The 24,871-nt window shown below is 41.5% G+C and overlaps 1 protein-coding gene across 1 annotated transcript in view; it reads right to left on the reverse strand.

The window, feature by feature from the left end:
• Positions 1-24,871, reverse strand: part of NDUFS4 (NADH:ubiquinone oxidoreductase subunit S4) — a 123,455-nt gene that overhangs the window by 83,684 nt on the left and 14,900 nt on the right. The window contains exon 2 of the mRNA XM_018563320.1: positions 6,594-6,672. Coding sequence (XP_018418822.1) covers positions 6,594-6,672 — 79 coding nt within the window. The remainder of the gene's footprint in view (positions 1-6,593; positions 6,673-24,871) is intronic.

Consider the following 24,871-nt stretch of genomic DNA (forward strand, 5'->3'; position numbering starts at 1 on the left):
TATTATGTGAAGCAAAGCACAATATGCATGCCCGTTCTAGGTGATATCTTTAAGTAAGGGAGTGTGGTCAGCAACTATGCTGATCTTCTTTGACACATGCAGCCTATTTTCAGGTAACGTAAGCAGACTTGTTTTAAGACAGATAAGCACTACCAAGTAGAGTAGTGCCATCACATTTAATCATACAGTAAGGTGCAGGGATCTGGTCCATGCAATGCTCTGCCATCAAAGTTATGCCCCTTCCATATGGTTTTCACCACTGTTAAAATTGTATGATTGGACAGTGGGCAAGGTTTTTATTTCAGTGTGTGAAGGACCAGTTGTTCTGCAGTAAGTTTATGATTCTACATTTCTAACCACTCATCCCGCCAATATACGAATGTGCACACTTCCTCTAATGAGCCAGAATGCGAGTCCCCATGTATGAAAATATTTATCAACATTGCATTGGTTGTTTCCTGTATCATGCACACACACACATAAAGGACTATAGCTTGCCTTTACGAGCTGCAGTACAGACATCAGATTTCAGTTTTACTCAACAAACGTATTTATGATTAATTATCTGAGGGAAACTGTTATTCCCTTTAAGCTATTTAGACAGATAAACTTGGATAGAACAAATGCAATTAAAAAGCATGAAGATTATGGTTTGAAAACTCAATGACAAATATGCATACTCTGTGACCCATTATAAAAAGTTGGAAAGCTTACCAAAATTTGTGCTTGGAATAAAACAAGCACAAATATCATGTTGCACATGAAATAACAGACCACACATAGCTGAGCACTTTAAGACGGACCTGCCAAAAATCTAATCTGCTACTAATTAGAACTGGAATGCCATCTATTTTATTCTAATTGTATTCCAACTATCATAATCGGAAAGGTTAAACTATAGAAACTGCGGTATAAGAAATACATGTGTGAATTTACTCTGCTTTGATCCTGCCTTGTGATGATAAATTACAAGTTAGCTCAAAGCAAGTCAGACCTGTTCTCAAGTCAGCAAGTCCAAAGAAAAGGAAAGCTGTAAATGTTCAAAAGGTAATAGTTGCCCAAAAACAGAAATTGCTAATGTGTTTGGATGGTCAAATAACTATTGTTACTGTTATTCTTTTACAGGGTACAGTTATATACAATTTGACAAGTGTTACTGCAAAAGCAGAAAGCAATGTTACATTAAAATAAAAGGTAGCTACAGGTTATTCTTTGCAAACCAAATGCATAAGCCATTGCAGACTACTGAAACTGCCAGTTAACTGCTAGGCTAGCCATTTGTCTTGAGTCTCTGATTCAAACAAGTATGCAGATTAGGAATTATGCCTCTAAACCGTTTTCACTGCAGCCACCCTTGTATTTCTCTCAGGAAAGGTTTCCTTTGAATTGGTCACTAGATTTAAAAAAAATAGATATAATCTCCCATAAAAACATATTATACTTGTCCACACTGATGATCTTCACTCTCTTCAAGAGCTCCCACTAGAAAAGAATCTTCCACATTTGAGACACTTCCAGGAGTGTCAGATGCTTGGTCCCCCTCAAAATCAATGTAGTTCCTCCCAAGGACCTATATATTACTACAGGACACAGCAGGGACCCTTGACAGGAACAGCAGCACTTGGCAGGGAACAAGGCAATTGAGATTGTGGGCATCAGGACATGTAAGTAAGTATGCTCTCTTTTTTATCTAGAGGGGAATTATTTTTTTCTTTTTTACGTTGTTATTTATCAACATTATAGTTTTAAAGAGAGCAAACAGAGTTTTATAATGCACTAGCTTCTCTGTGACGTTGCAAACCAAAAAATTATAGTGCTTTGGTTTACTGCCAGGCAGAGCAATCACTTCCTGCTTTGAAAGTGCAAATTACTTCAGTTTGCCAAAGCAATGCACACTTGGATTGCTTTGTCATCAGCAGAGCATTGCTGGGAAATCTCATCTGTAATCTCAGGGAAAGGCATTTTCCTCCCCTGAGATGATGTGCATGGTCACATGTCCTATTTACATGTCTAGTCACATGTGCCAGAAATCCAGGAAGTAAGAGGAGAGCTAGTAATCTGCCCTTAGTAAACGTGTCCACTGTCAGAAGACGAGGGAAGAAAAGAGATATAAGATATGCAAAGAATACAAAGCCGGCAATTATCTAGAAGTATGTGTTTGTAGATTGTCATTACTAAACATTTCTAAAGATGTGTTTGTTGTTATTTTAAAGATCTGGGTAAGGTTCTCTTTAACCATGCTGCACTGAGATTTCATAGCACCCAGGAGGTTCTAGCACAAATGTCGTCACATTAACACATCAGACATATTGCACTATGACTCCATTCTATGTGCCTTTCTATTTATTTTCTGCTCATCATGAATGTTTGTGGGCCAAGGACACTCAAACACAAGATGTGCTTCCAGGTGTATCACAGCGTACCATAGCAAGACAGAGTCTTCCAAACAGTGTCTGATTTATTGTGCTTGTGTCAAAATCATTTGCTTTTGGTTACCAAGGTGAAAACCTTTTTTTTTCTGATATCTATACACAAAAAGGAAAATTGTCAGCAGAAAAAAAATGAAAAACAAAAAGACAGTCCAATACAAAAGTTTACAATAAGATTTTAAAGGGGTAAACCTACCCAAAAAGTGATATTTCAGATTTGGGTAGATTCATTGAGATTTCTCTTTTTCAGCTGATCCAGTTAACATTTTCCAGCTTAACAGAAAGAACTAAGTTCTCCATTGGCAGGCCGAGGGGTTGGAAATGCATAGTTTGAAGCCTTACCAATGGAGACAGTTGGTAGGTGACTCGGCTTCAAGGGAAAAATGACACTTTCACTGTCCTTTGGCTAAACACCTTTTATTCACTGTCACAGTGACAGACCCCTGGCAGTAGCCTTGGGGCCCAGATACAACCTCCACATTCCAAGTGTAGACAAGGGGGAATAGTACAGTTGGGCAAAGCTGTTCCTCGGCTTGTCACGGGAGGATGTACTTGTAGACAGGCCATGCCACTACATATTAGATGGCCTCACTATGCCTACTACAATCCTTATTTTCAATCAAAGGAATGGGAGGGCCAAGCCTTCTACCTTACCTAGGACCCTAGTGTACCTTAATATATCCCTACTAGAGCTGCAGCTAACGATTATTTTCAAAATCGATTAGTTAGCCGATTATTACGTTCGATTAATCACCCTACAGTGAGTCTATTCATAGTTTCAAAGTGAGAACATGATTTCCAACTAGAATATAAATCACATACATCTAAATATTAGTCCTTTGAAGAAGATATACATTGGAACTCCAGACCAATCTGCCATACTCTTAATATACATGTATGTAAAAACCCTTACCTGCCAATGGGATTGTAATTCTCTTAATTAAACATGTGTGCTCTATTATGGAATAGTTATCAATTTTAGCTGAACCATGTTCGACTATGGAACAATGGCTTTCTGAAGTTAGGCTACCACTACACACACACTGCGTGTCCTAATCTGGATGTGATACATGAATCCAAAGTAGCCAAGGTGCATAGAGAGCTGCAGGGAAACCTGTAAAGAGGAAGTATGCAGGCTTCCACTGCTGACCTTTTTGTCTACGAATACTAGTTCCTTAGTTGTCAGGCTGATCCAATGAAATCTGTATTTTCTGAGTCGAGAACTGTTGGAACTTCTTGCACAGCCTCACAGAGAAACACAAGCATACAGTCTGATATGCATGCTGCACATGACTAAAACAGGAAGGAAGCCACAGCTTTATTCTCTACCTTTTTCAATACAACAGAGTATCTACCATAGATATAACAGAACTTATAAACACTGCCATTTACTGACTGAAAATGTATACTGCAAGAGTTTCCCTGCTTGTTCTGGGTAAGAGCCTTAGAAAGTACTGAAAACAGAGACATCCAAGTAACTATCATTTTATGAAGGTCGGCAATGGCAGCCTCCATATTTCTCACCATAGGTTTACTTTAAGGTAATTCAGTGATATCTGAAGCTGACCAAAACCTGACTGCAAAGGTGGGTGTCCTAATAGCAACTATTTACAAAAAAAGGAGGTTTAATATCGCTTTAACGTCCCAAATTTTAGGGTGAAGCCGCACACACCTACCACGCCCCTTGTAATGAAAAGTACCGGAGTTCTCAAAGGTCAGAGAAACCAGCAGGAAGGTAGGGCTTTGTCCCAAAGTTTGGGGAATCAAACCCTAAGTAATGAAGTGAAATCTGAGGGGTGCACACAGGAGGGTTTTCTGGCAAGGATGATTGCCGAGGACCAAATTAATATGTAAGTGGGCTGATAACACATTTATAAAACAAGATTTCATTGAGAAGGCAGATATAAAATACGCCAATTTAATCCAGTTATGCATTCATGAAAAGAATGCTTAAATGTACTTCATGACCGTAACTTTATCTTTCTATGGTCCCCTGTAATCCCCTACATATAAGCATTCAGACAGAGAGGAACAGATAGGGTTGCATGAATCTACAGCTGGCCATACACCAGCCAACCTCTTTCGTTCAACCCACGAGCTGAAGGGAAGAAATTGATGCGATTCCGCCATGAACACAAACATGATATAGATCGAGGAATCACTGTGTTTGCATTGTATTATACTCAGAGCGGGCACCTCATTGGCTGCTGGCTCTGATCGCACAGAGATTTTCGAGCCAGCTCCTTTGATCAGCTGATCGAGGAATACCAGCTGAAAGGGAGCTGACAGCCCCACGCACTGTACAAATTTCGGCTGATATTTTCAAAACTGGACGAAATTCGGCCAGTGTATGGGCACCTTAACAAAGTAGACTGATTAGAGGGTAGAGCACAGTGGAGACGTCAGGGTTTCTTCACTATCCCAGTACAGGCTTGAACAAGCGGTATTCCTTTAATTGCAGTGGAGAACAGTAATAATTAGGACCTTGCATAGTGTCCAGCAGGAAGGCCGGAATCAGAAAGCTGGCTAAACAGAATTACAAATGTCCTGTGTCGAAGGATGAATTTTCTCTTAAGTGTTTGTTATTTTTTTTTCGTCATTTTCACAGTTGTTTGGATTGCTGGCACTGATTTAGAGCAAGCTGGATGAAGATTCTTTATGCATTTTTTTATTTAAGCTGGCCAAGCAGAAAATACCAACATATTAATCTCATAAATCAAAAGGTGAAGATCCATTTTTTGATCTCCTGCCTGCCAAGACCATCATGAAATATATGAGATATGATAGCCGTCAGAGCATCACAGTTCAGTACTCTGAAGTTTCTCAGTGCCCCCCATGCCCACCTTCTTGTGACAGAGGCAAAACCCTTCAAGCATCCCTATGAACACCGGCAGACAGTCTAAGAAAACATTTTGGGAGCTGCAAAAACTAACGATGGCTGGCAATCAAGGTACAGGCAGTCCCCACGTTACATACATCCGACTTGCATACAACTCCTTCTTACAAACAGAGGCTATTACTGTACAGCAGGGGTAGTTGTAATGCTACCGCGCTCGTGCCGACGAGGAGTGCCTGCCTTTTTGGGTCTGGTTCATAGTACTGTATGTGCATTACAGTACAGTACTACGAACCAAATACTACGTCTTGTCAGACGTGCAGACGAGGGGTGCCCGCCTCTTCTCCCGGGTCACTGTGAGGTTTTTACTGCTCTATGTATCCTCATTAGAAAGATTTCATCTAATTTCCTGTCCTTGAGACAACAGGAAGAGAAAGGAAATCTACACCATAGGAAGGGAAATTCACTCCTGTAAGAGTGCTCATGGAAAAAAGCTGTCTCCACTGAAGCTCTATCGCCAATCCTTGTTTCCACAACAACCCAAAATTTTCAAAATCCAATTGTCACATGGACAGAAAGTGAGGTGAAATCTTCTGAATAGGGGCACACACAGCAAAACAAACTTTACAGGGGGTAACCCCTTCCCTAGGCTATCCAAAACAAAAAACATTTTGGGCTGGAGTTACACTTAAAAAATTTACCTGTTCCAACGTCCATACAAATTCAACTTAAGAACAAACCTAGTTCCAGGGCAGTGATGCTAAAGAGACTCAGTATGAAACTACTACAGTGCTTGTGAGTTAGCGTCCATCAGACTCTTCAGAAACAAGTGTTTTTCTTTGTGCCACATTCCATTTAAATACTCACATGAATGCCTAGCGTCTTCTAGAAAGACAAAATCAAAATCCTTGGACTGGTCACATATATGCATTCATTTTCCAAACTGTTAAAACTACCACTGGTTCCACAAGGGTTAAAGATGGTTTACTGATGATGTACGGAAAGAAAAACTTGCAAGCAAAAGCTTAAATTCCTATTTGCCAGTTTCACTACATAAGCAGCTACAGTCGGATGATCATGGTGTACACACAATTAGTGTGCCAGCATAGCGTTATGGTAATGTTTAGTGATCGCAGGCTCACTGACAGATAACTCTGACATGGTCTGCTCTTCAAGTTAACTATTTGCACACTGCAAACTTTTTCCCCCTACCCAAGCAGTGTTTGTCTTGCCTTGTGCTTCCCAGATTTCCCAGCAGAGTACGGGTTACCTACTGCACAGTCAGAGCCCCTCAAGGAAAGATGCAGATAAAGGAAAAGAAAACTCACCAGTTTTTCATCCACAGTGATGAGTTGCGTGTCTTGACTTTGGTTCTGTGCCAGCCTCCATGTGGAAGTGTTCAGTGACCTGCAGTGCAAAACGCAAAGTTAAAAAATGATTCATGCATCGAAAAAATAAAGGCAGACAAATGTTATATAAACAAGTTACTTTAACATCAGCCTAGAATTTTTTTAATTTTTTTTTAATGGAAGAACGGAAGAAGGGCACCAAAATTATTTTTCTCCCCAATTAGTTCTGTCTGCTGCGTTCTTGGCAGACTCCCACTAAGCAGTTCACAACAGGCTGCACTTTATGTCTGCTACAGGCTCCCTGTCACACAGAGACACTGCCACTGGCAAAAACTGTACTGCTCCATATGAATGTACAGCAACGGACTTGTCACGAACAGACAAACACAAAGCTACAACAAGCATGGACCCAAAATGATGGCATCAGAGGTGAAGAAGAACTAAATAAAAGGCAATAAAAAGAAAGCCCTTGTTCAATTGTATTAGTTGCATGGCTTGAGACAGACACTGTAAAACCAAACTCATCTATGTCTTCTTATTCATTTAATTTTATATATAAACGGCAGCTAAGAATTTGCTATGGAGAAAGGAGAGTCACATTCAAACTAAGTCTTTTGCCTCTAGATTCTGCTTGGTAAGCATGGACTTCATGATCTGCTAAAAGGGGTGCCTCAAAAGGCTGCTGAAGCCCTGCAACTGTGAAAAGAGCGGGGGAAGACAGAGTGCTGACTTTTTCAGAATTTAAGAATGTATACTGCAGGGTACCCGGTTGTCCTGATCCTAAAGTCAGTGCTGCCCAGCTTCCTGGCGGGCTCGGCACGTGGAGCTGCGAACACGCCCGGGCCCATCACTACTCCCCACACCGTTCCATCTTCCACGGCTGTCACCAAGAAATACAAGGGAGCCTCTGAGCTTACCAAGCCCAAGTACAGTCACAGGTTGGAGAAGGGTGAATTTACCTCTGCCACTAAACTCCAACCCCGGGTATTTTGTGACCACAGCTATGAAGGAGGAGCAGGGAGTTGGCGAGGATCAGTGAGAAAGCTCAAAGAAAACCAGGCAAAACCTTTCTTAACCCTTGCAAGCGTTAAGAAATATTTTGCTCATAGCTAAACTTAATTAACCTGCTATGTATTTACATTAACAGGCTGAAAACACAGCCAAGTCACTGCTAAAGCTGCTAAGAAACTGGATTTAAACTCATCTTCAGTGATTCCTCTATGAACTTTGAGAATGAATTACTCCACAGCATCTGCCACTACACAGGTCAGTGAGGGCTCTTTGTAAAGCTCATTCACTGCTGGTTAAGATTGTATAAATATTTGAATGTTCATCAAACTGATCACAGCTTCACTTTCTCTCAATCTACTCTTTTATAACAAACTTCAAAAAGGTGCCAAAAAAACAAGATCATTTTGCTCTTTAATTAGACTTGGAGCCGACATCCAGGTACAACTGGAAAAACTGAAACTCAAGGTAACGCATATACTGCTAACTTACATATATTTTTGCCATTCTACACAAGAAATAAAGCAGAAGCAAGCGGCTACGAAGCCTCTGTATAGCAAATGATAAAGGGGTGACATTTATCTCTAAACTGAACTAAGGTAATCATTTTTTTGTGCATTTTACAGATTTTTAAATGCTCAAGTAAAAGATATACTGATACAACCCTACTAGTAACAATACTAAGTAACAGAATAATGGGGAGCAGGAGGGGGAGCTAATGAAAGACACTACAGTCTGAAGAGTAGTCACCCAGGTCAGAAAGCAGTTTGTGAATGGAATGCTCCAAGATCAGACTTCACACAGTCTGTCATTCTCTCTGATTAGCAGAAAAAAAAGGAGAAAGAAGATCCAGTAAAAATTGATTTTCTGTTTCCAAGACCCTTATATACACTCTATTCATAACAGAGATAAATGTAGACTTTCAGATTTATAAAAAATGTGAATCCATCTTGTACTCAGCCAGTCAGAACCAAACATAAAACAAACTTCATCTAAAATTAAACCATCAAAATGACTGACAGACAATCTCAGACACCACAAAAACATTAACTTCAATTGAAGAAAGAGTGGAATGGGCAATGTGTAGCTCTAAATTTTGTTTCTTATTAAAATGACGACTTTCATGTTTACAGAGTGAGCAGTACAAATGGATGAATCATTGGACATGCACATATTAATTTCCTGAGGCGAATAATAAACTTTATACGGGAAGAGTTCCCTAACCCAATTCAAAGCACCAAAGACGTCATCTGAGGTCTGACATCCGGATTACAACATGTGGATTTACAAACATTTAATGCATTATATCATTGGAAACTCTTTGGCGGTCACGTGTGAAATACTTCCTCAAACATTTATACGACAAAAAATGTAATGTGCTACAACGACTCTTTAGCAGTGTTCACTTTGTCGACTAATAATTTTTCGTCATAGTTTTCATCAACAACAATTTTTCAGTGACTAAAACTAAATATAAACTAAGTTATGATGACTAAAACTATAAAGAAAATATATTGACATTTTAAGTCGACTAACTAAATAGACTAAAATGTTAGGGAGACGATTTGGGAAGAGATCCGAGAACTAATCTCTTTGAACTTCCAGTTCCATCCTGAATAGACGTCTCATAGGTAATATGTGCTATGGCATTACAGCCAATTAAGTTTTTAATTTTAATATTTTAGAGTTGCACTTCTGCTTGAAAGAATGAAGAATGTCATATGCAAGTTGTTCTAATCAATGCATATTCAATTACTGGTTCTTTGTTGAAAATATTTAATATTGTTTCTTTATAAGACTTGGTTTAATCTAATTTTAAGATAAAGACATGTTATATATTACAACAGTTAAATCTGTGTCTGTATTGCATGTTCAAACGTTAAGTAACAACAACAGGTTAACAGATGTTTATTTCAGGAGTATATCATGAGATTGGAAACTCTAGAGAAATTCTTAAATGACTCTTTAACTAAACCCACTAGATTTCAGTAGACTAAATCCACTGTAAATTTCGTTGACTAAAACAATTCAGATGACTAAAATATGACTAAAACTAAATGGCATTTCAGTGAAAAGACTGTGACTGAAACTATATCAAAATCTGCTGTCAAACATAACACTGCGCTTTAGAACTGGAGTTTCTGAAAATCAAGTGAATACTTATAGCTTTCAAAATTAAAAGAGAACTATGGGGTAAGTGTTTTTCCCCAAAGTTCTCTTAAGGGTCACGGGAGGACATAAACTGGCATCCTCCCGTGGCCCAAAGCTCAGTATATCGCGAGCTACAGCTTGTGGTATACTGAGACCGCCACAGCCGGGATGGATCCCGACATTACTGTCGAGATCCACCCAGCTGCATGAGTGACAGCTGGCTCTGCCTATCTAGAGGCAGAGCCAGCTGTACTCGCCCCCTCCCCCGTCCGTTCCGCCAGTCAGAGCTGGAGGATCGGAGCGGGGAATTCCTTGCAGGGAGCCGTGACTGACAGTCATGGCTCTCTGCAGGGACATGATCGAGAAGTGAGCGAGCGACGGTATGTGTTCGCTCACTTCCAGATCTATTGAGCCGACGTGTGACAGTTTCATTGTCACACGTCGGCTCGAACTATGAGGTTCAGTGATTTTCACTCGCCTCATAGTTCTCCTTTAAGTAAATTCTGCACAATTCACTAGAAGTGATAGCTTTACTCTAAAATAGAAATATAATGAAACAAACACTAGTGGAAACTAGAGCAAACACAAGAGATAAGATGTCTGATAAATAATTATGCAGCATCTTCAAAGAAGCTCATAAATGGTCATGGTTTTAACACCTTAAAACTATGGGGGGGGAGATAAAAATAACAAATCGCACTGTTAAGCTCATGAGGAGAGACAGACAGGGAAATCATGGCTGCATAGGTAAATTAAAATTGGAAGGATGTTAAAAAAAAAAAATTAAATCATAAAGACTGTGAAAATGGACAATAAAAAACATCTTCAGACATGGGCATTTAAACTTGACTGAATGGATGTCTGGCCTTGAGCTTTCATCTTCAAGAAAGACATTTTACAGCTGTCTACCAATTGAGTATGCAAATATAACTTTGCTTCTTTACATGGCGAGCCTGCATTTCATAGGCGAGGAACAATGATTGTGTGGGAGTAACTTCAATAGAACCCGATATAAACACTTCAGATGGATGGATAGATGGAGTTGATACAAGTAGGTATGTGAAGCTGGAACAAACATATGCAAGCCAACTAAAAAGCCCCTTTGACAGTTTGCCACTTTTTCAGGGCTCCAATTGACTGGCAATGCGAGTTAGAACAACCCGCACTTCAGTGAGATCAAACTGCGAGCAGCAGTAAAAACAGAATTCTGCCTAGAGTTATTTAAGGTCAGTTCCAGATAAACCACTAAGCACATAGATGAGAGCTATTTTACCTACCAAAAAGATTTGTATATTTCCCCATTAACTCCTGAGATTTACATAGTCAGACAACAGAACCAGCTGAGAGACCTCCTGGGTTAGGGTTAGTGAAATATGGGCAGACAATGAGCTCACCTTTTACTCGGCGCTCTCCTTTCATGTTCATTGTTAGCATAAAATTACTGCAGCACAAATAATAGCAGAAAAATGGGGTGTAGGGATGGGAGTTAGTAAATAAACTTACCATACACCGACTTCCGTCTACAGCTCCAAGGGAAGGGTGACGTCACCGATTTTTACAGCGAAATTCTGCACCTTGCTGAGTACCCAAAAACCTTTAGGAGAAGACATTGCTTCACTGTATTGGAGCATCGTCTCACGAGATTTGGGGTACTCAGCATCTTGCTGGAAAGGATGGAGACGTCACCTCCTGCAGTATGGAAGCCCAAGCAGGGAACGTTTATTCACTAGCCTTTTTCCCCTCACAAGGTTTCCTTATTTCATCTTTCCACAGCGTTTTATCCATGACAAAAAAATACTGGAAGGTCAACATTAATTAAATTGTTGATTAGAATTTCTTTACTCCATTGCGTCAACACTTTATGATTTTTAAATGTACACATATCTACATAAATTTGCAGATATGATATCTGCAATTTACTGCACACACAGTACACACTGACCATCTCACGGGGTCCACACGGGGACAACCTGAAGCCTGTCGTTTGCATCCCTCTCCACGCTTCCTGCATCACCAGTGAGAGACATCTTAGTTTTTTTTAGGTGCTTGTTTAGATGTGTCTATAGAAGGTGTATGCTATTGCCCCTTCTGTGTCTGTCCAACAACAAAAGTTCTTGAGAGAGTCCTACAGTGCGTCTGCACGACACCAAGCTCCCAGAGGGAAGCCCCTAAATATTTAGTTACTTTCTAGCCATCTAAGTTTCTCCTAAATTAAAAAGAAATCCAGGCAGATGAACGATACATCCTTTGCAGTTAAATAGTTACAGTGGGCCGACACTTACATTTTAACAAGGATACGGTCCTCCCTTCACATATGTGGCCAGCACTGGAGGTAGTTAGGTTACAATTTCTGTACAGCACCATTTCAATGCAATGTGTAAGGCTGGCCATATACAATGTCAATTTTTATAAAATTTGACAAGGATTCAACTTTTTACATAACTAAAATGACTGTACAGGGAAACAGAAGATGAATCCTGGCAGTTATCTTTTAGCTTGCTGAGTAAACAATTGCTTGTATGAATACTATGTTTTGAAATTTCTGCAAAGACGTAATATGGGAGAATTACGGATCTTAAATTTTCTTTTGGTCATCTGTCATTATTACACAGGATTTATATAGCGCCAACAGTTTGCGCAGCGCTTTACAATATAAGGAAGACATTACAATCACAATACAATTCAAGACAAGACGGTAAGGAGGGCCCTGCGCCTAAGGGCTTACAATCTAAAAGGGAGGGGCAAGTGATACATGAGGAGGTAGCTTTGTGGGTGTGAATTGTTTGAGAACTTGATGGTTCAGTGGCTAGGTTGAGGTGGGATAGGCTTCCCTGAAGAGGTCATCATTTTATATCTAGAATATTTTGCGTTGGTCTATCCAATAAATGGCCACTCCAAGTAGGCAAGATCCTTCTAGCAAATTCTTTAGAGATTCCAACCATCTTAATGGCATCATTGGCCCAGACTGGGATTTTCCATAGGAGTATGTGGTGATTGCACTTCAGAAAAGGACATTGGGCAGCTTACAGAAAGCTGAGATCTTGCTGTTATAGCTGTGCTAGAAGAACAAAGACAAGTCAGCTTCCCACCAGGAGGGCAGACAGCAGGAACACGTGTAGAGGAATGAAGTCTGGCCTCAGTATATCCAAATACACCCCAAACGAAAATGTTTTTTAATTGGGAAAGTTTAAGAGAACATCTATTTACGTGGAGCTGTAACATCCTAATGTGTCTGCTTAGTAAGAGTGAATCTACCAGCTCCTCCAGTGAAGCAAAGAATCCTGCCACTTATACAGAAGCTAGCAGTCTGAATAGCTCACACGCTTTGAAAGAATGAGTGTGATATTTACAGTAAGTTCACAGGGTTTCTCTTGACCCCGTCCTGACAAAGCTTTGAAGATTAGGGCACTCTACATGCCCTCCTGCACTATGCTATGAATTCTAGCTTTTCCCACAAACACAACAAATTGAATGGTAAATGTAGATGTGGTAATTGTTTAGGAGCAACATCGTCCCCTTCAACTAAATTAGAAACTCTTCAAACCGTTCATTAAAGTTACAACAGAGAATAATTTGAGAGAAACCTGGGACTTTTTAGGTGCCACAATTAGTACATATTCATGTGCGTTAAAAAAACTATTTTTATTTGTACAAAGAAATGTTTAAAAACACTTTGCCATTTTAAAGACCATTTATACAAAACAAGTATGGGACAGAAAAAATTACAATAAACAAGATTGACTTGGCATTGCATTGGAGTGCGAGTGACCTGTTTGGACGTCGGGTAAATAGACACCAAACATGTCGAGCTTTAAAATTGTGCGCGCCTGCAAAAATCGCAAAAAACAACCACACCCAAAATTGACCATAGGCGACGCTTTAAAAGCTTTTACCGCTCATTAGTTAAGTGTTATCAGTGATTGATGGCCCTAAAATTATTGCTCTCACTGCGATAAATCAACATGTACGGCGTAATGGGCGCAATCGTCCTTTTCACACGTATGCGCACCCGACGCATGTTTGCACGCATGTATGGGTGGAGACTTTAAAACATTTTTTTTTAAATTCGTTTTCATGTGTGACTAATTTTTTTTTAAATATTTTTCTTTTCACTTAACGTTATTGTTATCACATAGGGGGCTAAGAAAACCCCCTATGTGATCGCAAAGAGGATGTGACATGTTCTCTTTATGGAGACATCAGGGGTCTCCAAGACCCCTGTCACCTAGGGACTCCCAAGGAAGCTGATGAAACAGAGATCTGCTTCATCAGCTTCGGAAGGCGGATAGTGACCCAAGAATGCAGATGTGATGTAATATACATCACTTCCGCATTCTGACATTCTCGCACTGCACAGCGGAGCCCGGACCAGCAGGACGGGGGCCGTGGAGGGGGGCACATGGACCGGCACTTTATACAAGCGATCCGCCGGCTCTATAGCCGGCGCATCTCTGCCTGTTTTGAAATTTGGGCAGGTTCCCGCTTGCGCGCGCAAATGGGGGTGGCTGCGCCCGCTCAGATCTAGGAAGCTCCCAGCCTGCCGTATTTTTACAACGGCTGACCGGGAGGCGGTTAAAGAGAGCCATACAGCCAGTTGGGATTCAATGGTCCCCCACAAAATAAGTTTTTGCCGAACTCATCTTATATATGCTTTTGACTGATAAATTGTAAAGTTATCTTTTAAAAGTTTTTTGATGTGTGGATATTTGCATTTTCTTTGTGGTGTTGCTTATAGTCTTCTATATGCTGTCTTCCTGACAAAGCCTATTGTGAACATGTTGAACCCAGCCGCTTCTATTCTACCGCTTAAACCAGCTATATGTAATGGACCAATTACATAGTTACATAGTATTTGAGGTTGAAGACATAGGTCCACCAAGTGTGTGTGTGTGTGTGTGTGTGTGTGTGTGTGTGCCCCTGAGTGTTCTCATGCTTAAGAGTACCTGTACCCTTGTACATTACGGTCTCTCAGGAAATCGTCCAAAAGCTTCTTGAATGATTTCACACTATTTGCGGAAATCACTGCTTGAGGCAGCGAGTTCCAGACCCTAACCGTGCTAACTAAGAACCCCCTTCGCCCCTTGTGTTTGAATTTTTTTTCTACCAGTTTTAGGTGGTGGCCTCTAGTCTTTGTTACGGAATTAATCTTAAAGAGTTTGATGCTAATGTTGCTACGACTATTGAACATTTTGTACATGAAAATCATGTCCCCCCCTTAATCTCCTTACTTCCAACGTAAACATATTTAAATTTAGTAGCCTTGTCTCATAGTTCTGGATCCTCCATCCCCTTGATGAGTTTGGTCGCCCTCTGCTGCACTTTCTCCAGCTCAAGGACATCCTTTCTGTGTACCGGTGCCCAAAACTGCACCGTATACTCCAGGTGAGGCCGAACCATTGTTGTGTAAAGTGGCAAAATTAGACTTGTCTCTGCAAAACATTCCCTTCTTAATGCAGGACAAGATTCTACTAGCTTTGCTTACAGCAACCTGTCACTAATCTATTGTTCAGTTTATGGTCTACAATGACCCCCAAATCTTTCTCCATTTCCGACTTCCCTAGCGGCATACACATAATTGTATAACCCATTTTCCTATTTTTAATTCCCAAGTGCATAACTTTGCATTTATCGACATTAAACATCGTCTGCCACATAGTTGCCCACTCCCCTATTTTATCCAGGTCCTCCTGCAATGTTACACTATCTTGGTCCGTTTCTATTACCCTCCCAATTTTGGTATCGTCAGCAAACACAAATTCTACCAAGTAGTCCTTTATTATTCCCTCTAGCAGTTTACAAACTACCGATGTAAGACTAACTGGTCTGTAATTCCCAGGTTGGCATCTTGCCCCCTTTTTAAATATTGGAACTACCGTAGCCCTCCGCCAGTCACTCGGAACTCTACCAGTCATTAGAGAGTCCTTAAAAATGAGGAATAATGGTCTGGTTATAACCTGGCTTAGTTCCTTAAGTATCTTGGGGTGCAGATTATCCGGTCCCAATGCTTTATTTGCATTAAGTAGACGAAGTCTTTGTTGTATCCCGGATTCCGTCAACCACTTGGCTATATTTTGTGATGAACTCTGTGTTTTATGATAGCTGTTACATTTTTGGAAATTAAGCATAACATACTGGAAGAGGCAAATGGGGGTACCCAATGCTTCGGATTGAGATTTTGACACGCCCAATCAATTTTTATTATTTTAATATTATTATTTGCTTTTATTATACTGTGTACAATAAAACACTGATTTTTAGTAGAAATGTTCAGATACCAAAGTACCGTACTCGGTACAAGTACAAGTACAGATACTTTTCCAGCTCCAAGACTAGACTAGAGAAAAACTCAAAAGTTAGGAGGCAGCTGTCATTTGTAAGGAGCATACGGAGCTCCTGGGATTCGTACATCTGTTTTTTTATATGCAAGTGATGCACCAATACCATTTTTTCAAGTACAAATACTGATACTCGTCCAAGTACTCACAGATACAAGTACTGATACATTTTTGTTTATTGTCATGCAACAGTTTTTCTAATGATTTTTCTAATGATTTCAGGACCATGGTGGAGCGCCAGAGCCAGGTCCCAGCTGCAACCGCGGCAACCCTGGAAGTGCTCGTGAAAATGCCAAGTATCGGCACTGGTATCTGAACTGGTATCGGAAGATCCCTAATTTTTTTGTATAGTTTACTTGTTTTGCAATTTGACACCTTTGAAGTCCCGTTTGTAAAAAGACTTTCATGTTTCAGTTAGGAGTAGAGAAATTTGAGTGGCCTGCACAGAGCCTTGACCTCAATCCTACTGAATACCTTAGGGAATCAAAATACAAAGTCCAGTTCATCCAGTATTAGTACCTGACCTTAGACATTAGGCAATTCCCACATACACACTTCAAACACACTTGTGGAGATTTTCTTCCCTCCTACAAGAGTTGAGGCTTGTAACTCCATACAAGGCTGCATGCACACCTGATTTTGGAGCATTTTTATTTGTTTTTTCAGGTGTATTCATGTTTGAGCCATTTTGTTTTTGGTCAATGGAAAAGTACTAGGAGAAGGTGATAGTTGTTCAGCCTTGAGAAGTGCTTTTTCACAGGCATTTTCAAGCTCTTCCACTGAACTCTATGGAGACAAAAATGCCCCAATCTGCTATGAAAGTAGCTTGTGTACCTTTTTGAGCTTCAGACATCACTCTACAGGCATTTATTTGCTCATATGTGAACAGGCCCAATTTAAAAGCAAGGGATTTTGGTTGTTGAGTGACTTCAAGCTTCAAAATGCTCAGGTATGAACTTGGGTTTAATCTCTAGAGATTTGCGATGGGATTTCCAATACCAACATCAAATGTTATGGTCATGCGTCTGCAAACATTTGGGTACGTGTATTATCTCCAAATGTATACAACTGAAACCTATATTAATATTAAAACATTAAAAAAAAATTAAGTTCTAATTAGATCCCTTTTGCTGTCTGGGACAAATGATTGTAAAGGAATCCAGTATCCACACAAATGAAGCTTTAATCCAAGAGCTCATGAGGAACCACCATTAAGGGAACAGGGCTTTCATTTACAACAGTACAAGAAGCTAGCTAATGCTTCTGCCTTACTTTCTAGCTATTTTCTTCTGAGTGTACACTGAGCCAAGCATGTGCAGATCAGTGCACACATGTGGGAGTTATGTCAATCCAGGCCATCCAATCAAGATGGCCGAACATGTAAAACCCAGAAGACGACCAGGCAGAAGACTTGAGCCTGAGGGGCCACCAGTATCACCACTTCAAAGAGGACCAGTGGGTCAGAAGTGTTACTGTTTAAAGTGGAAGCCAGGAGGCTGCTATTGTGTTGTTTTGAAGCCTTGCAAGAATGTTATGTTGAACAACCCTTGCGTGGGTATCCAAGATGGATATATGAACTTTGTTTTGAATAAAAGTGGGCTAACGAGCCCTTAAACCGAAGATATTGAGAGTAGACTGTATTTTTAAGCGCTCAACATATATGCTAATATCCCCAAACATCACAATACATACATACATACATGCATACACAGGGCTTGAAAAATCCACTCGTCTGTGACGAGAGGACGGTGGAGCTTCTTAGCCCCCCATGTAATAGCAATAAAGTTGTGTGTAAAAAAAAAAGCATAACATTTTTTTAAAAAGAAAAAAAAACATTTAAGTCCCCGCCCCCCACATGCACACACAGATATGCGTCGGGTGCGCCTACGTGCGAAGACGATTGCGCCTATTGTGCCGCACGTTACATATCGCCGCAAACGTCAGAGTGAGAGCAATAATTTTAGAGCCATTAAGGCCGGGTTCACACCTGGGCGTTTTACAGCGCTGATCGACACGCTGTAAGACGCCCAGCAAGTGAAATCCCATTATTTCCTTACGTCCAAAGAAGTACAGCTTTGGGGCATATTTCCGAGCGTATCCATTGCGATACAGTCAGATAGCCCTCGTAAACACTTGTTTGATGCGTGTTTCATGGACCGCAAATCGGGGTAAAAATCCACTCAAAATGACCCGAAACGAGTAAAAAAAAATTTTTTTTACATTTATGGTACTATTTCATTATATAGTAAAAAAAAAAAATAACCCCCCTACCCACCGCCCCAGTGGTGATTATATACCTCCAAAAGAAAGCTCTATCTGTCCAGAAAAATGTTTAACATAAATTGCAAGGCTATAGTCCGGTCATGCTGAACACATGCATACACAGATGTTACAGCTATTACTGCCAGCAAGAAGACCATCATATTTGTGCATCACCTACAACGATAAGTCATTTGGTAATAATTTACAATAGAGAAAAGGGGAAAAAGCCGCATTTGCCATATGAACAATTTGCTAACACATTACAGAAATTACTCGAAAATCACCACAACATTTTTGGATGGAGAACAGATAATGTATACATCCCGGCAAAATTTCGCAAACCGCAGCATCCTCCACGAAGAAGACATCAAATTCTCTGGTGTTTAAATTTTTGTACATTTAGAGAGTCTAATTGTACCCAGCATATTACCAGCAATCTGTGACAAAGAAGCTGGAAGGAGCATTTGCCCACACAAATACTGAGTGCGCCTAAAGCGTTCTAATGCCATCTTATTCTCTCAGTCCCTACGGCCAGAGAATTGCAAAGACAGAAGAAGATATTTAACACAATGGCTTCCATTACACACTGTTCCCAAACCAGATGTCACCTTAAAATACCTCTAAAGGGGCACAAAGAAAAAGCTGCTCTCAGTAAAACAATATGGAGTGGACAACTTCATAGTACATTGTCAATGAACCACAAAAGATCTATAAAAAATAGGTCTAGATAAAACCGATGTACCAGAAAAAAAATCACTGTTAAAGTACTTAGATAAAAGGAATAAAGGGTGATGGGGAAAAAAACTAATTTGAAACAGTATGTAAGTGTTTAATTACAACTCCAGGCTCCTGTATGGCAGTCTAAACAAGTACAAAACCCAGTTAGTATGTGACACACAAGCCTCAAACCACAAAACTTCTTTTACCTTCCCAGATTTTTTGAACCCACTGTAGTGCTAGCAGGAACAGCCTAGAGCAGTGCAGAGCCATTGCTACACCATCACAGAAAGCTGCATTAGGTGGACTTCACTGGCAGGATCAACAGGTACTTGTGAGACTTTACAGGGGGACTAAGAGAAAACTGGAAGTGTATACCCTTATTATAATTTTTTGTTTTTTAAAAGGGAGGTCATGTTCCCTAGTCACTTGGCATTTAACGACTCGCCTCCCGGCTTCCTGATTAGTCATGAAGCTTCCTGATTGGCCAGAAAGTCAGCTCCATGGTTAAACAGGAAGCCGGCGTTATATACTCGATACCGAAAAAACGGTATTGGTGCATCCCTATTCAATATCATACCGTGTTTTTCTACACTCATAGATCTAGCTTACCATAAAAGGTATTTTATTATTATGAATAAATGACTGATCCAATTGTTTAAATAGTTATTTAAACTCCTGGCCAGAAACCAGAACACAAATCAGGAGTCCTGACTGACTGGCTGTAAACGGATTCTGGGTTAGTGACTCAATTTGCCATAATCGTAAAGAATTTATGCCAGCCGTCAATAATAAATGCTTTAACCCCTTCGTGACTGACGACGTACAGTGTACGTCGCCAGCATCGGGGCTGTTTAAACAGACTCCCGGCGACTTTTGCCGCCGGGACTCTGTTTAAACTTGTAGAGCCGACTGTCGGCTTTACAACAGAAGCGATCCTGGCGACTTACCTGTCGCCAGATCGCTTCTGCGTCCCGAAGAAGGGGCCCCCCCCCCCCCGCCGGACACCCCCGCCGTGCTTCCCGGGCTCCGTTGCCCCTCCTACGGGCCCGGGACCGGCGATCTTTGTGTCCGCGGGGAGCTGGGGAGGAGGTCGACGAACTTCCGTTCATCGATCCCCTCCCCGTTCTATGGGACCGGGAGCGATGCAGATTGCATCACTTCCGGTCCCTGGGCTGTCAGTTCTGGGCTCCTGCAGCCCAGCTATAAGCTATTGAAGTGCGATCTGCACTTCAATAGCTTATTTCCAGTGTAAAGGTGACACTGGGGGTCTTTTGGACCCCCAGCATCACCTTAAAGAGGACCTGTCACCACCATCTGCTATTACATGGGGGGGCTTGCAAGCCCCCCCATGTGATAGCAGTCAAAGTAAATAAAAAAAAAAAAAAAAACAGTTTTTAAAATTAAAATGAAATAAAATAAATCTAATAATAATAAAAAAAATTTTTTAAAAGTACCCCGCCCCCGCGAGCACGCGCGTCGCCACGTAAACACGCGTCGGGTGCGCCTACGTATGAAAACGACGAACGCGCTACACATGTTGGGTATCGCCGCGCACGCCGGAGTGAGAGCAATAATTCTAGGGCCAGTATTTTGGGGTATCTCTAAATTGATGACATGTGGGGGCTTTTAAAGCGTCTATGGACTTTTTGGGGTACTGGGGTTTTTCGCCGTTTTACGGATGCACGCAATTTGTAACCTGGGCATGTTGGGTATCGTTTTACTCGTTGTAACCTCATCTTTTATATTTCATTTAAAAAAATTTATTTTGTTGTGTTTTGGGGCATTTAATTACATTTTTCACTAAATATTGGGGTTTAATAAGGAGTTGCGCTAATATTGCGCAACATAAAAATTTGCAACTACCACAATTTTATTTTATAGGGTCTTGGCATTCAGAAAATATATAATGTTGGGGGGTTTTAAGTAATTTTCAGGCCTAAAATGTGGAATATAACATGGGTACAAAAAATGAAAAAAGGCCTCAGTCATGAAGGGGTTAAAATTAGGGTTTCACTCAAACTGCAATGCAAGGAATGTGATCTTATTACTTGCACTAGCTGCAATGTACAGCGGGTTGCATGTGCAATATATTCAGGGGATAGGTGAGCATTTGGCAGAAGCAGTAAATTCAGATGCAAAAAATCCCTCCAAAAGGCATGATGGTGATTCATCTTCCTTACGATTTCAAATCACAGACAGCATAATAGCCAAATCTAGGGGAGGAGATGTTAGAACCGAGCTTATAGCATGAGAAGCTTACTGGATATTCCATTTGGATACAAGAATGCTGAAGGGTCTACACGTTAGATGGGGCAAAATTTACTTGTTTACATTGAGTATTTGGTGGTTCTTTTGGGTTGCAATATAAGGTTATCTATAGTTTTTTGCTAAAGCATTGGCTATTATTGCATGTAGTTATTCTGATACAAATAATTTTTTGTGACTCTGTTTTCTGCTTTAAAGTTTCTTATCAGGAGATCCTGCCAGTAACAGAACTTTCTGCTGCAGACTGACAACACTAAGCCCTTGAATTGCATTTAATAGCACGTTCTCAGCTTGCCATGTGCAATCCTTAAGCAGAAATAAACCCTCCTATCTGTTGAGAAGAGTTCTTAGCCTCTAATTAAATGTGCAGTTGCCATAGTGCTACATACTGGACCACATATGGCACCAGCCATTTGATGGCTTCATATATTGGTTGAGAGTTGATGTAAACACAGCTATGACCGGTCTCACCAGAGACATTCCATAAATGCAGCATACATTGTGCTAGCAGGCTGAATGTAAATTAAAGCACTGCAGAAAACATTCAGGGGAATTTATCAAAACTGGAGCAGCTGTGCATGGCAACCAATCAGCTTCTCTAATTTTCAAATCTTAACTGACCAAACTGAAGAGAGAAGCTGATTGGTTGCCATGCACAGCTGCTCCAGATTTTGTCTGCTCCAGTTTTGATAAATTCTCCCCAATAATGTGTTAAGATTTAACCAGTTGACATCCGCGGTGTTAGACCCCATTCACACCTAGCGACATACCTTTTGCAGCGGATCCGCACGGCCGGGATAGCGCGACTTTCGGGGCGACGTTCCAGCGACGATCCAGCGACGGTAGTGCGACCTTCCCCGTCGGGCTCCATAGAAAAAAAGCAAAATCGCGCAAAATCCGCAGAAAAAAGGGTCCGGTAGAAGCGACTTGCGACCGCGACGAGCGACATGGAGTTAAGACAGCTCCATTGAATAACATTGGCCGGCGACTTCTCGCGATATCGACCACTTCCCGATCATCTCCCTGCAGAGAGCGGTGACGGTCAGTCACCGCACCCCGCAGGGATTCCCCCCTCTGATCCTCCTGACTGGAGAAACAGAGGGGGAGGGCACAGCTGGATCTGACTCTAGATAGGCAGAGCCAGCTGTCACTCACACAGCTGGGTGGGTCCAGACAGTATTGTCGGGATCCGGCCCGGCTGCGGCGCTCTCAGTATATTGCGGGCTATGAGCTTTGGGTCACAGGGAGGAGGTTAGTATATGTACTCCCTGTGACCCTAAAGAGAACTATGGGGAAAAACACTTACCCCCGTAGCTTTCTTTTAATAATATTTATTGAACATTTCTTTTTTTTTTGAAGCCCGTGGAACGTGCGTCTAAACAAACTTCCCCCTGTGAACAAAAAAAGTGAACCGTGAAATCACAGCACACAAAAAACGTGCACAAGGTCCTTCCTAAGAAGGGACCCATTTCCCGACCCCCCGGGGCGCAAGGCTCCTGACAGGGGTTGAGATACTATGGTCCACCAACCCGAAGGCCGGTGGACCTTTCCTTTGGGGACCTGCCGAAACAGGTCCCTCACAGTACTTGGCAGGTGGGCTCTCCCGAAGAGAGACCCACCTCCTGGGTGGGAGGAGACAGAGAACCCCGTAGGAGGCACAGAATCTCCTCCCAGCATCAGGAATAGGCCCCGAAGAAACCTGCACCATCAGCATCTGTGGGTCAATGCCAAAAAAAGGCCAATCGTGTATCGTGCATAGAGTGCTTAAATAATAAAGTGCCAGTGCACCACGCTGACAGGCCTTAGGGGCCGAGTGCAAAAATTGCCCCGGACTAGCCATAAGGCCTGTCCAAGAGGCGTTGTGCAGAAAAAATGCAATGTGGTGTGTGACCAAGTGCATCAGTGAGTCAGTGAGGGTAGGACCCTAACCCCTGTGACTTCCTGAGCACCCCTGGGACGCCACCCCCAGGGGGCACAACACCACGGGCTTCTGCCGCCCCCAGCCCTCCAGCCTCGATCAAGTTTCGGATCTGCCCATTATCAGGAGTCTAGAGCACCTTACAGAGGCTCGACACCAAGCGCACCCATTAACGAAGAGTCGTTAACCCGGGGTCCGCAGCCTCCTCCAGTACTCCGACAATTACACAGGCAATTGGCTACCTGTGCATCTTTGACTGATAAGAACAGATACTACACTTGATCTTAGCCAAAAGGCCGAGAAGCGATTTATTGAACATTTCTAGTTGGCGCTTTCTTTGTAGAAACGATCAAATCGATTTATTTCCACTTTAAATTGGCCACTGGCTTAGCTATGTCAGCCTACAACAGGAAGTGCTGTTACTGGCAGGATCTTCAGGTAGTAAACTTTGCAACAGAGTCACAGAAAATGATTTGCTTAAGAAAAGCGTAAACACTAAGTCAGTGGCAAACAAAATAAGATTTAGGGTTTACGTATGCTTTAACGTTCCAAAGACCAGAATGGTTTGTAAGACCCCACTGGGAGCCTCAAAATGCACTCATTAAAATTCAGCACACAAACGTGGGGTCAGATTTCAGGGTGAAAAATACATAATCTGCCTGCTATCTTGGATCCTGTACCGATGCTGTCCAGCTCATGGCCTGTGAAGTCTCATCCTCGTAATTCCCTATCAGCTTTTACAGAAGAGATGGAAGGTAATTTAACCAATAGCAGTTCACTTAACAGAGGGCAATTACATTGTATGACTGTAATACACAATCCAGCAAATGCAGCAATTACAAGTTTCTGAAGGGGAGAGGAGATGGTAATTATATGCTAACAAGTCATATTCCCTCAGTTTTGGATCTCCGAATAATGTGCCAGATTGTTTGAGGTCATACTACCCACCCAGATGGGAATGTTTATCACATACCAACCCCACCAGATTGAGTCAAGATCTGAGCTTTTTAAGTGAGCGTTAAATAATGAGCTTAAAAAAGTTACAATATGTACAGATGATGCACATCCAGCCGCAGTCCCTCGGGTTGTAATAAAGACATTTGTGATTAAGCTTACACTGTGTAATAGGGCTCACCCACAAGGGACTGGCTTATTCCCCGGCCATACATAGAACACTGTGCCGGGTTAAACAGTAAGAAAAACCATTAACTGCCAATACAGGTAGATTATGAGATTCTATGACTGCAAAATGCTACTCCTTCACTGTAGAGCAGCGGTCCACAAACTTCGCTGGTTCCCAAGAACTGGTCCCTGCAATGAGAACACCCCGTATGCAGTACTTTCTAATTGCATGCCTGGGGTGCACAGTGAAGCTTTTCGTAACCTGGCAATCTTTACAGGTACTATATGTACTATCGGGTGAAGTGACCTCCTGCCCAATCGTATCTGTATAGTGCCAGCCATGTTGACACGAGGGGCAGCTCAAGATATAGTGGTAATTCACCAGTACACGTTAGTGAGATTCTTTTGTTATTTCACAAACACTAGTGACGGGGACGGAGAAGGTGATAGTCCGTATTAATGACACCAGTGAATAC

Source organism: Nanorana parkeri, unplaced genomic scaffold (genome assembly GCF_000935625.1).
Source record: "Nanorana parkeri isolate BGI_ZX_2015 unplaced genomic scaffold, ASM93562v1 scaffold653, whole genome shotgun sequence".
Classification (NCBI taxonomy): domain Eukaryota; kingdom Metazoa; phylum Chordata; class Amphibia; order Anura; family Dicroglossidae; genus Nanorana; species Nanorana parkeri.